Source organism: Sciurus carolinensis, chromosome 7 (assembly GCF_902686445.1).
Source record: "Sciurus carolinensis chromosome 7, mSciCar1.2, whole genome shotgun sequence".
Lineage (NCBI taxonomy): Eukaryota > Metazoa > Chordata > Mammalia > Rodentia > Sciuridae > Sciurus > Sciurus carolinensis.
The window spans coordinates 78,470,781-78,483,774 of NC_062219.1; the positions used below are offsets into that span (position 1 = coordinate 78,470,781).

Here is a 12,994-nt window from a genome sequence, read left to right on the forward strand (position 1 = left end):
TTGGAAGGAAATTTCTCACCTTCTTTTGTAATATATGTTATAGCATCAGTGGAATATCTACTAGCTCTAACATGATATTTTTGTATTCAATAGAGAGGAATAGTTAACTTTGGGGTGGTAGGTATATTAATAATTGGAGAATAGGTTTTGAAAAGAATGGAGCAAACACAAATACACTAAAATACACAAAAATCCATATTAGCACAGATTGTGAGGGAAGGACCAGTGGCTGGAAAGGTCTGCCATGCTGATGTTTCTGCCTTTTAGGCACCCTGTATGTATTTTTGGCTTATTTTGCTAGAGTTATTATGAGAGGCACATTGTGAAAATTGATTTCTGTTCAAACAGGTCTCAGTTTGTCCAGAGTGTTATTGCCCAGTGTCTGGTGGAACTCTCCTCTGCTAGAAGCACTTTTAGATTCACTATTCAAGGTCAGGATGGCAAAGTGTACATCTTGGTAAGAAATCATTCCATCTAGTTTTTTTGTATCCTAGTAATCTAGGATCTCAGAAAATTTCTACTTTTTGTTTTTCTTTTTTCCTAATTCACAAGTCTAGAAACTAAATGATCAAAAACTGAATTTTTAGTATCCATTTAATTCATAAATTAAACTTCCTCAACTTAATATCAAATAATCAGGTGCCTCCATGTATCAGGGTCTAGGGATACAGAGGGAAAGAAAACCTGGTTTCTGCCCTTAAGTAGCTCATACAAAAAGTAAGGTTTTTCACTCTGTTTTTAATGGTCAATATAACACCATTCTGTCTTTATTTCTTTTTCTTCCTATTTGATCCTTTTTTTTTTCCCCTGCTGGGCTATTTGATTCTCTTAACTTTAAAATATGTTTTATTGCTCCTGTTACTTTTTAATTGCCTCTGACATCTTGATGTTTGAGAAAGTGGCAAGTTTGGGAGAAAAGGCTCTGTGGTTAGCACTCATCCCCTACATATACCACAAGGGTCTAGTATTACACTATCTCTATTAAAAATAATTCTCTGCAGAAAGGAATCTGGGGCATTTATCTGAAAACCAAAACATCATGAACCAAGTCTTCTCTGTCTGTACATTTGGCTTACTCAACCAGTTAATATACATTGAGCACTTCTTAATTGAAAGGCACTGTCCTGGGTGCTTAAGGTAGAACAAAAATGCCTTGGCTTGGGGTATAGTTATGTATGGCTTTGCTGTTGGCCATCCATTGTGGGAACCCTGTGTTTCTCTACTTCCAGAGAACTTCTGTGGCAAGCTAATATATTTTCCAACTTCAGTTGATACTAAATCCACTTCATAGTCAAAGTCTGAACTCAGGTTTACTTTTTTTGTCTTGTAAGATTTTTAAGTTGAAAATCAGAAATAGGAACTTAAAAAATTTTCTAATATATATATTTGAATTTTTAAAAATTTCCTTTTTATGGAAATAATACATTCTTGAAACACACTGAAATAACATGAAGAACATAAAGAAATGTTAGCTTCCCCATTTTGTCCTCTCCCCTCCCCACCACATCATGCTTTTCAGAAGTAATCTTATATTAATAGTCTAATGTGTGAACTTCAATATTTTTCTATCCATATAAACTTTATATATGCACACCCACAGGTATTTGTTTATGAAAGTGAAACAGTATGACACAATCAGCATGTTTTTCTATAATATGCTTTCTTCTCAAAACAATAGATCATAAGGATTATTTTTCATTAGTGTAAGTATAGGTCTTACTCTTTAATGATTGGAATTTCATTGTACAACTTAAAAAGACATGCTACAAAGAAATTTTGCCCGTATGTTTTAGTGCTTCTTTAGAAATGCATCTTTCTACTCTAATACAGCATTGGAATTTGTACGGCATAAACTCAGATGATAATCATTTTGCAAAACGTTGTACTAATTGTTCTTTTACAGTGGATGTTCTTGGTGCCCCACTCAGATCCTGTTGACTGGGTTGGTACACCCATTCCCAGCTGCTGACAGTGTTGGATGCCAATGGTTCATAGATATTCCCTTCTTCAGAAATTTGCCTTCGATAATGGATGTTGTCTTTCCCAGGAAGTTTCCTTTTCTTACTATCCCATACCCATTCCTACCCTGGTCAGCCTGTCAATGGTTTGAATCTGGGCCACAAAAAGCTGAGGCCTTTGACCTTAAGGTGGAGCCATTTCTGTAGGTATCATTCAATCTCAGGACCTTCCCATGGGATCAGACCAAAGCCTGACTCCTGATGAGCCTGCATTCTCCATCCTTGCAGGTCTTTCCCTCACATTTTCCCATTTCTGTCACTTCCTTTCTCCTGAGAGTATTCTCTCAGTGAATCACATGCATCTGCATCCCCAAATACTCTTCCCTTCCATTAGCACATATGGGAATGCCCATTCCATACCCATTCTGAGCTGGATATTATCAATCTTTTTTATATTTTCTAACCTCATAGGTAAAATATGGCGACATTGAAATTTTGCATTTCCTTATTATTAGTCCTATTGATGTTTTAATTTTCATTCATCGCATTCCTTGTTACTTTGTTACTATTCTTTGCCTATTTTTCTATTAGGCTATTTTTGCCCCTTACTGATTTTTAGAAACTATATATCTATAGATTTTATATTATTACTTTGTTATTTATGTATCAAATGTTTTGTCCTCATTAGTTGTCTTTTTTTTTAACTTTATGATGTTGGTTGCACTCTCAAATGTTAAATTCTGAAAGTCCTACCTTACTTAGAAATTATATGCATGATTTTCTATGTTTTTTTGAATAGGGTTTTTTTTTTGATGGCAGTATAAAATATAAATAGGGTGGCAATATCCTCATACGTGGACTTTTCTTGTCACACCTTTAGCTCTGGCTTTTAAACTCAGACAGTGTGGTGATTGAATCTTTGAGTTCCAACCACATCAAAAAGTTCCCTCTGTTGGAAGATACGTTAAAAGCAGACTTCAGTTCTGCCAAGAATGCTGTCAAGGTCCTCTACCAGCCATGCATCAGAAGTGGAGATGAAAAGTAAGTTTTGCTTTTGTTTTCCCACTCCACACTGTTTTAGCTTCTGTTGTCATGTTGGTGTTAAGAAATTAATAACTTAAATAGTACTATACCACTTCCCTTCTTGTAATTTCTAGGAGTCATGCTGCTAAATATGCTTTTAAAGTAGATTGAATTATTACAGATGATTCATGCTAACATGCAGAAATCTTGCTTTTACTGAAAGTAATTGGTCTTTTCTTATAATCTCGGTTGTCTATATATGGCTGCAATACTAGATCAGGCTTCAGCAGTTATTAATACTTACTGGTAAGCATTTTCCAGGCATTCAGGATACAATAATGCACACAGTCCTTGCCTCAGGGTTTGTCATTCAAACAGGAGGAAGCAGACAATAAACAAAACCACTACCAACAAAAAGTCAAAGACTTATATGACTTTTTCTGTGTCCAGTACTCATCTAAGCTCACCTGAACTTTTAGCTCCCTTAAGGCTAGCAATAGCCCTCTGAGTAGATACTGTTATCACCCCTTGTAAAGATAAGGATACTAAAAAGTGGGTGGTATATGACTCTAGTAAAAAGAAAAAAATCAACATAAGGAAGCTGTGAAGTTTGGATGGGTATAGGTGATTGTCATTTTATATTGAAAAGTCGAATGGTTCCTCAGAAAAGATGATATTTAAGTGGAAGACCTGAAGGAAGTGAAGTGGAGAGCCATGGCTGAGGGAAGAGCATTCCTAGTTACAGAGCAGGGACCTTCCAAGAAACTGAGGCAACGCAAAGACCCTCTCTTCAAATCCTGATTCTTGGGATCGAGTCAGAAAGGTTTCAGACATGTCACTTAGAGTAACAGGAATGAGTTTGTTGAAGAGATAGGAAAAGGGAAAGAGGACACTCAAGGGAGAGAGTGGGTCCTCTCAGAGAGGAGAGGGACCACATGCCTCTCCTGCACTCTGGTTTTATTGGAGATCCAAGAGAAGTTTTCAGATAGTCCCCCCTCTTGACTTTTGACTAACAGCAGCAGAACATCAGACTTTCAAGTATCCATTGCCATGTCATCTCTTGATCACCTTGACCCATGCTAACTGGTTCTAATTGAATTCTTAACCATACATTCTTAAACATGTTTTTATTGTTAGGGGGAACTATTCTTATCTCCCAGAGTGTCAGGTATCTGGTCACAAAGTCTCCTCCTTCAGGGTAACATGGGTTCCTCTTATCAACATTATTTTGGACCTGCATGTATCTTGTAATTAACAGGTAGTTTGCTAAGGACTGTGACATATCCTGTTCATTTAGGCCAGGCAAGGCTGCAGGTAAATTACTTCTTAGAAAAGAAAGCATGCGGAGGTCAGCACATTGGCCTGTTTTATAGAATCATTCTCTTAACCTTGTGTTCCCACCATCCCTTAACCAAGGGAACAGCAAGTATTTTACTGGACTGATTGGAAGTTTATACTTGATCTGTATTCTGAGATAGGTTTGATCAAATTTGTGCTAGGAACAGAAAGATCCCATTTTTTTTTTCTGGGAAATAAATAAGACATTTAAAACAATTACTGCTTTTTTTCATTTTTTTTAAATTAAGCAAACAGTGCAATCATAAAAGATTCAAATACTCAGAGACAGAAACTAAAATGTGAAATTCTCCATTATGTCCCTTTCTAGATATAAATTGTGTTGTGCACTCTTCTACATTGCTTTCTATTCATTTTGCATGTTAACATAAGCTAAATGATACATGTGTATCATTTAAAAAAATCATTTTAAAAAAATAAAACACTTTGTCTTGGAGATTCTTTACATGTCAGGGCTTGACATTTTATGAAATGGGTATACTATAAATCATTTGATCATTTTACTATTGATTTCTTTTTGCTGTTATAATTAGTGTTGGACTATGTACTGTTCTATATTTGTTTTCTCTGATTTTATATGTAGGTTTTTTATAAGAGGGATTTTTAGAGGTGCAATTGTTGGGTAACACAACAGTTATGCACACATAAAATTCTTGTAGATAATCTCAAATTCTTCTGTAGAATGGCAATGCAAATTTATAATCCCACCTAAAGTTTCTTTAAATGCCCATTTCCCTGCTCTCTCATCATTTAGGTTTTTCCCTATCTGATGCCAATCTTAATGAAACAGGTTCAGTCTACTCTCCTTATGTTTGTTGAGGTACAATCAGAGAATATGATTAAGTGTTCTATGCTTTTCGGACTTTTTTCAATGACCTAAGACATGGTCAACTTTTAAACTGTTCATTGATAATATTCTGTGTATGTGTGTGTGTGCCTTAATGTAGATTTATATACAAGTTTATTAAATCCTTTATATTCATCTTTACTATTTATTTGAAATGTAGGCTTTTGAGAAATGTGTGTTAAATCTCAAACCGATTATAGAAGTCATTGTCTTCTGGCTTTTATATGTTTTTGCATTTTGTCTTTTGAAGTTACTAGATACATAAAGGTTTGTGGTGCTACAGTTTAATTGCATATTTTGTCAGGAAATTTTGCTCCTTTTTCATTTGATGCAGATTTTTTTCATTTAATTTGCTTTATGTTAATACTGCTATATTTACTTTTTAAAAGATTATTGACATTATATTTTTTGCATTTCTTTATTTTCACCTGTTCTGTGTCATTTTATCTCAGGTATATATCTCATTAATGTATACCTTGTGAACTATGTATAACTGGATATTTTAAAACTGCAATGTGATAGCTTGTCTATATTAATAGTGAATTTAATTAATTCATATTTACTGTGATTATTGAGGTAGTAGGACATGATCCACTATCCATGTCATTTCTTTTCTCTGAAGATATGGAAGTAAAAAATAATTCCAAAATGATTTTTCATGGTTAATCTTAAAATTTTAATACACTTTACTATCCGTATTTAGATTTAATATCCCTACTCATCACTAGAACAAGAAGGATGTGTAAAGTTTCATATTTCTCCTCTGACTTGCTCCCTCAGTGATTCCTTTCCCTATGTCAAGATTCTAATGAAGGTGACTTCATTTCTTCCTTCCTCTTCACTAAACCAAAAGTCCTGAACCATATTTCTATAAAAGTATGTAATGCTATTGTATGTATTTTAACATGATTTAAAAATAATGCTATACTCTATCTGCAATTTGTTTTTTCATTCAGTATTCTTTGTTTCATTTTTTAATTTGGTCAAGTATATTCTTCAATAGTTCTTTTAAACTATAGTCAGTCCTTGAATATCTGAAAATTTCTTATACCTATTCTGTCTCTGATGAACTTCAGGATTTTCTCTTTATCTTTGGTTTTCTAGGATTTCATAAAGATGTGTCTAAATGTGAATGTTCACTCAAAATTTTCTCATATTTATTCTTAAAGATACAATATGCTTTAAATCTCTTTAAGAATAGTAATTGTACTTAAATTCCCATTTTCTCTATTAACTTCTTTTCCCTTGGGTGTTAGGTCTTCATTTTTGAAAATAGGTTGAGTTTAGTGCTTCTTTTTTCATGCCATTGCTCTTCCCAAATGTTTGATGGTTTGACTAGAATCCTGCACAAGGTTTGAGCTCCAGGCCAGCTAGGACCACGTCTGTCCTGCTTACCACGATTATTTGTTAAAGAGTTCAGAACATACAATTTGTGTTTATACAGTGGTATTTGATATTCTACTTATCTTTGTATTTGATAATTATAGTTCAGCTGTTGATGACTGTGAGTTCTTGGTAGCATAGCCTGTGTTTATGGATTAGTGAAAGATAACTCAAAGGATTTGCTGGTCTGGACATGTCAGGACTTGTCTGGACTTGTCTTTTTTCAACTTTTGGGTATTAAGGAAAAGGAGGTAGTCATAGATTCAGTTATGGTGATAAATATTATATTAATTATATGTAGAATCTTTACACTGCCTTTGTTAAGTAGTATTTTAAGAACTTGATGCACTTACACTATACTTACTTATTCTTAACAAATTCCTGTGACACTGGAAGTATAGTGACTGTAGTCAGTTGTGTTCGGTATTTGATTAGTAGACTTTTTTTTTTTTCAACTCCAGATGTCTTGGTAACAAGTTAGTATCTAATGAATGAGTTTACCTGTTTATAAAATTTCTTTTGTTATGCTTTTCCTCCTGCTACTTTTTGGCTCTGTGTCCCCTAAGGTAGGAAGAAAATTTTTCCATTTGGATAAACATGCTGCGAGTTATTTACTTTTGTCTTTAAAAGATATTAGTGTTTTCCTTTTTGGGGCATGACTGAGCAAACTTTAGACTCCCTGGTATATTTTTGACACATTGGGTGGTACATTAACTATTTTAGTCCAATTGGCTAGAACTTTTTTCTAGTGGAAGTGTGGATTGCAGATGGTAGTCTAAATAAGGAAAATAGCAAATGTAACTATGGTTTTATTTCCTTGAGCACTCACAAAAAAGTGGCATATAATATTTTTAGGATGTTCTTTCTAGCAATCTTGCTCAACATTTTGAAGTATGTTGTTTTTTATCCCTTCCCTTCTTGTTCCAGCTAGTATTTCACATCTTAGTGAGCACCAGTGATTTACTGTTTCATGTTTTATATTGACAAAATAATCTATCTCTCACATTCTTTAGTTTACATATCAGAGTTCAGATGCTATGTATTAACTTTCTAGCTTAGACTAAATTAACTTCTGAAGTTTACTTCTACCATTTTGTCAATTCACCCATGGCCTCAAATTCTCTAGACAGGGTAATTTTGTCCCTCAGGAAATATTTGACAATGTCTGGAGACATTTTTGGTTATCATTACTTGGAGGACTGGCATCTAGTAAATAGATAAGATTGCTCTTAATATTGTGCAACACATAGGAGAATTCCCACAGCAAAGAATTTTCTGAACCAAAATGCTAAAATAGTACCAAAGTTGAGAAACCCTGCTCTATACTGCCTCTTGAAATAAAGTTGTTTTTTGCCTTCTTCTGTGTGTTATGGCCCATGATTTTCTTGAAATATATTTAGATCTGAAAGTAAGAGAAATTCTCTTATGGCTTGAATCAAAATCTCTATAACCTTGTATGTTAACTTTGTTAGAATAAACAGAATAAATGGTGAAATATAATGTAAATGTTTATCATAGCACTCATCTTTTTTTCTGTAAGGAAAACAATACTTTTAGTTATACATGAGGTGGGATTGCCAGATCATATGGTAGTTCTATTTTTAATTTCTTGAGGAATCTCTAACTATTTCCATAATAGTTGCAGCATTTTGCAATTTTAACCAACAGTGCACACACATTTCAGTTTATCCATATCCTTGCTAACACTTGTTATCTTCTGTTCTTTTATTGATAGTAGCCATCCTAATGGATGTGAGGTGATATCTCATTGTGGTTTTGCATTTCTCTAATGGTTAGTGATATCAAGCATCCTCTCATATGCTTGTTGGTCATTTGTATATCATCTTTAGAGAAATACCTGTTCAAGTCCTTTGTCCATTTTTTAATTTGGATTATTAATTTTTTTGTTGTGGAGTTATAATAGTACTTTATATATCCTGTTATTAATCCCTTATCAGATACACAATTTATAACTTTTCCCTCCATTCTGTAGCTTGCCTTTTCACTGTTGATTGTATCTTTTTTTTTAATTAAAATATTTTTTTATTTTTACAGACACATTTTGGTTTGAGTGATTGTATCTTTTGATGCACAGAAGTTTTTAAGTTTAGCATAGTATCATTTATCTATTTTGTTTTTGTTTGTGCTTTTAGTGTCATATCAAAAGAAATCATTATCAAACTCTGCTTACCTTTGATACTGTGCAGTGATGTGGCAAAGACTATCATTGCCTGAAACATTTTGGAGATAAAGTTAAATAGTTTTAACTAGATCTACAGAAATTTGTTCTTTTGGTTGATAAAAACAAAACAAACTAAATGTTAGTCGATGATAATTTTACATGTAGCAGAATATCTAAAGACTTATTTAATAATTGTGTAATCTGCTGGGACAGGGCAAATTTATTCGAAGTGTGAATATGATGCTAAAATAAGTGAATGAATGAATCAGTGACTGACTGACTGAACTTATACATGTCACCAACCCCTAAAGAGCACTTTATTAAGTCATCTCAAGGAAGCGTCTCTTCTGCTTCCCATATAGGAGTCACCAGGTGACTGTCGATGATGCATTCCAATTAGATATGCTTACTTTGCAGAGTAGGTTGGACTTAAACTTCAGATAGGAATGTCCAAGTCATATTTTACATATGAGGAACCTGAAAACCAAAAGGACAAATAACTTCAATTAGTCCATTTATCAGTGACAGAGCTATACTTAGAGTTCCAAATTCAGTGCTTTTTAATTGTATCTTGTAGTCTCTAACTATAAAATTTTAGGAGATTTGAAAATGCCACTTTAATTTATGTTTTCCATAAAAAAAATTTCCTTGGTAGTTTAGAAGGTGTCAGCCTTGTGTCACTGCCGTCAATTATACTGCTTACTATACTATATTCAGTGAATATTTGTCTATTTAGTTATGTACTATCAGTAGCAGAAACTTCAGATTTATAGGATGTTCATATCTGCTGTCATAGATTGTAATTTTAGGATACAGATGTTGATTTTTCCCCCCAGAAGTCCTAGGCCTTAGCTTGTTTGAATAGGAAAGCATTGAATGGAAATTAATCTAAAAAATAATAAAGTCAGCAGTACCTATTGGAAAATATAAAGGCTTCTTTTGAAATCACTTTCATATACTTGTCTACTAGTATCATATCACCACCAAAATGTACTCATCAAGAGACCATTCTTCATTATTAAGCAAGTTCAGCACATATCTTCATTAATAATTGGAAAGATTCTTTCTTTGAACTATATAAGTACAATGGCCTGAACTAAAACTTATTATGTTTGGAATTCCTACACTATTTGTGAATCCACTTGGAATCATTAAAGATGAGACAGGAAATAAGACCATGACATATAATTAATATGAGATTTCCCCCTGGAGATTCCAGCTTTCCTATGAAAAGCAGTTCATCTCGTAGGATTGTTTCCTTTAGGAGAATCTGATTTCCTTCTTCTAATGACAAAATTTGAAACAAGTATTGTCATGACTTGTGAGGGTAAAAAGAAGAGGGAACTGGGATTGGGTAGAGAAGGGAAGGGCAATGTGTGCATGAAATTGTTTCTTCATTCTTCTTTGTTCTCTAATCATCTGTGAGATATTTCTGATTCAGACCTGAAGTATTGTGTTAACATTTCACATTCGTAGAAAGATTTTGGTTTTAGGGTATGGGAACGAAGCTCAGTGGTAGAGTGCTTGTGTAACATGAGTGAGGCCCTTGTTAAATCCCCAGCACTGAAAAAAAAAATCCAATTTCTACTTTACTTGTATTATGTGTGATTCCAAAATAGGAGAACAAGAATTTCTGCCAGACAGGAGCTTCATAGTAAAGTTAAGGCAACATAATAAAATAAATAAATAAATAAATAAATAAATAAATAATTCTTTCAAAAGATCAGGATACAATGCTAATATGTTAGTCTCCTAGTGCTGCTATAATAAAATACCTGTGATTGGGTAATTTAAAAACGATAGAAGATTCTTACAGTTTTAGAGGCTAGAAGTCCCAAGAACAAGGTGCCGGCAAGTTCACTCAGAGATTGCTCCTTGTTGCTGTGTCCTACATGGCATGATGCACACAGTGTCCTTACATGATGGAAAGGAAGGAAGGGCAAAAGCACCTACCTAGTAACCCCAGCCTTTTATGAGAAACTAGTCCTATTCATGAGTGCAGAGCCCTCATGACCCTGGCACCTACTAAAGGCCCCACCTCTTAATACTTCTGCATTGGGGATTAACTTTCAACATGAATTTTGGAGGGAACACAAACATTCAAGTCATGGCAGCTATAGAAGAGAATTTCATGACTGGTCTATAAAACATCAAATGAATAGTATGTCATTAGCTGAATTAAAGAAAATAGAACAAAAGGTAGAAAGTACTCTCTTCTACTTCCTTCTACTCTACACACTCTCTGACAAAAGCTGAAAAGGGCTAAGCAGAGAAAGTGTGCCTGTGATTGCTAGGAGGAGCCCTTGGTAGGCTGCAGCTGACAGAGGGATATATGGCCCCTATATGGGTTGAGGGGTGAGGGATAGTCAACTATATAAAGAGATGCCCCCTTTTATCTCTTTAGAATATTAGGGTCCTCAAAAGGTTTGGTTGAAGAGAGGGATCCACAGCAGGAAAGAAAAAAATGAGAACCACAGGAAAGAAAAAAATGAGAACCACTGTTCTTTGTGATATATATATTTCACCAGATTATGCTTGAATTCATTGAGTCAAGCATAGTTTTAACTTACTAAAACAACCACATTGTGTTACTGTTAGAATAACAATTGTTAGAATGATCTTTCTTTTATTGGGCTGAAATCTACCTCCCAGAAACTCTCAGTCAGAGCAACCAAAAATTAATCTGCTGAGTTCTCAATATGACAGCTCTTTAAATATTCAGATACCCTGACATCTTCTCCTAGGGTCTCATCAATCCAGGCGGACATCCTCAGGTGGATGGTTTCAAGCTTCCCTTTCCTTGCTCAGCCTCTTTCCTCTTGACTCATGTTTTGTTTCCATCTTGATTTCTAAAAGATGTTGCCTCACATCTTGTCAGCTTTGCATATATGCTGGGCAGGTATGGATAGGAAAGATTCTAGAGCTAGGGATACCTTCTACAAGGTTGTTGTAGGTAATTTAGATATAAAGGAAAGAGTGTTTTTGGTCGAACTAGACAGAAAAGCCTGGATTTCAAGAATCCATAGAATTTGGGCATTAAACAGAAAAATTTCAACTTCAGGTATTAGAGAGGGTCATTCATTCATTCATTTTTTTTGAGTTTATTCTTTTTTTATTGTAAACAAATGGGGTACAACTTGTTTCTCTGTACATGAAGTAGAGGCATACCATTTGTGTAATCATACATTTACATAGGGTAATGGTGTTTGATTCATTCTGCATTCATTTTTTAATTCAGTGAATACTTATTAAATGTATACTATTGTGCTATGTATTGAACTAGAAGAGACCTGATGCTTTATATCATAGAACTTATTACAGTCTACTGGAAAAGACAAATAAATGCATAGTTTGCAACCTGATCACTGCTGTGACAGTTACATGATCCTATGAAAGCAAATCATAGGGAGACCAACCATGTCAGGATGAGAGTATGTTGCTCCCTGTCGAGCAACAAGGTCCGATGTATCTCCTCAGGGCCCACCTGAGGAGAATACGGGGCCAAGCAGGATGATGAATGTCGGTGGCAATGGAAACACACCAGAGCCGGGAGGTCTGTCAGCGCATGAAGCACAGCAGGAACTCGTTTATTGAGGAAGTTACACAGCTTTTATGTAGGGTGGGGGCTAGGTGGGAACCAATCAGCTTAAAGGTCAGCAAGGCACAGGGGATCCACGCAGGGGAGAGTCCCATAGAACTATATGGCAAGCATGAGCTGATCACATTCACGGAACTGCTGCTAACCAATCCCTGACAGTAGGGGGTGGAGATAAGCAGGCCAATCAGGGAGTTACACATAACTGGTTGCTGGGTAAGAACACATTTTTCAGTTTCCAGGGGAGAGTGGCAGTAAGAAGTCTGGGTCAGGCAGTGCCACGTGTGAGGAAGAGGTTGCCTTGAGGGTGCAGCCGCCATTATAGGGTGTGTCCCCTATAATTCCCCCTTTTTGTTTTATTAGCCCCCCTGGAGCCAGTCGGAAGGTGGAGTTTCTGTCTTAGGTTGTCTCCTCTTTATAGATCTTACCTGTCTCTGAATACTCCACAGCGCCTCAACAGCTCAGGGGGGAGGGAAGCCTCATCAAGAGCCTGTCTTAGGTTGTCCCAGTGCGCCTGGGATCTTACCTGTCATTAGCTCAAGTGGTCTCCTGGGGTTAACCTTGCGTTATGATTATATGCCTCCTCATAACCAGTGGCTAGCCGTTGGTATTGTACTTGGACATTCATTAATTGTACTGCCTCCAAGCGT

General features: G+C 35.3%; 1 protein-coding gene across 4 annotated transcripts in view; it reads left to right on the forward strand.

The window, feature by feature from the left end:
* The window catches only part of Ube3d (ubiquitin protein ligase E3D), a 170,051-nt gene that overhangs the window by 36,796 nt on the left and 120,261 nt on the right, over nucleotides 1-12,994 (forward strand). For all 4 annotated transcript variants that reach the window (XM_047557048.1, XM_047557050.1, XM_047557049.1 and 1 more), the window contains 2 exons: nucleotides 349-457; nucleotides 2,839-2,999. In XM_047557048.1, the coding sequence (XP_047413004.1) occupies nucleotides 349-457; nucleotides 2,839-2,999 (270 nt within the window). The remainder of the gene's footprint in view (nucleotides 1-348; nucleotides 458-2,838; nucleotides 3,000-12,994) is intronic.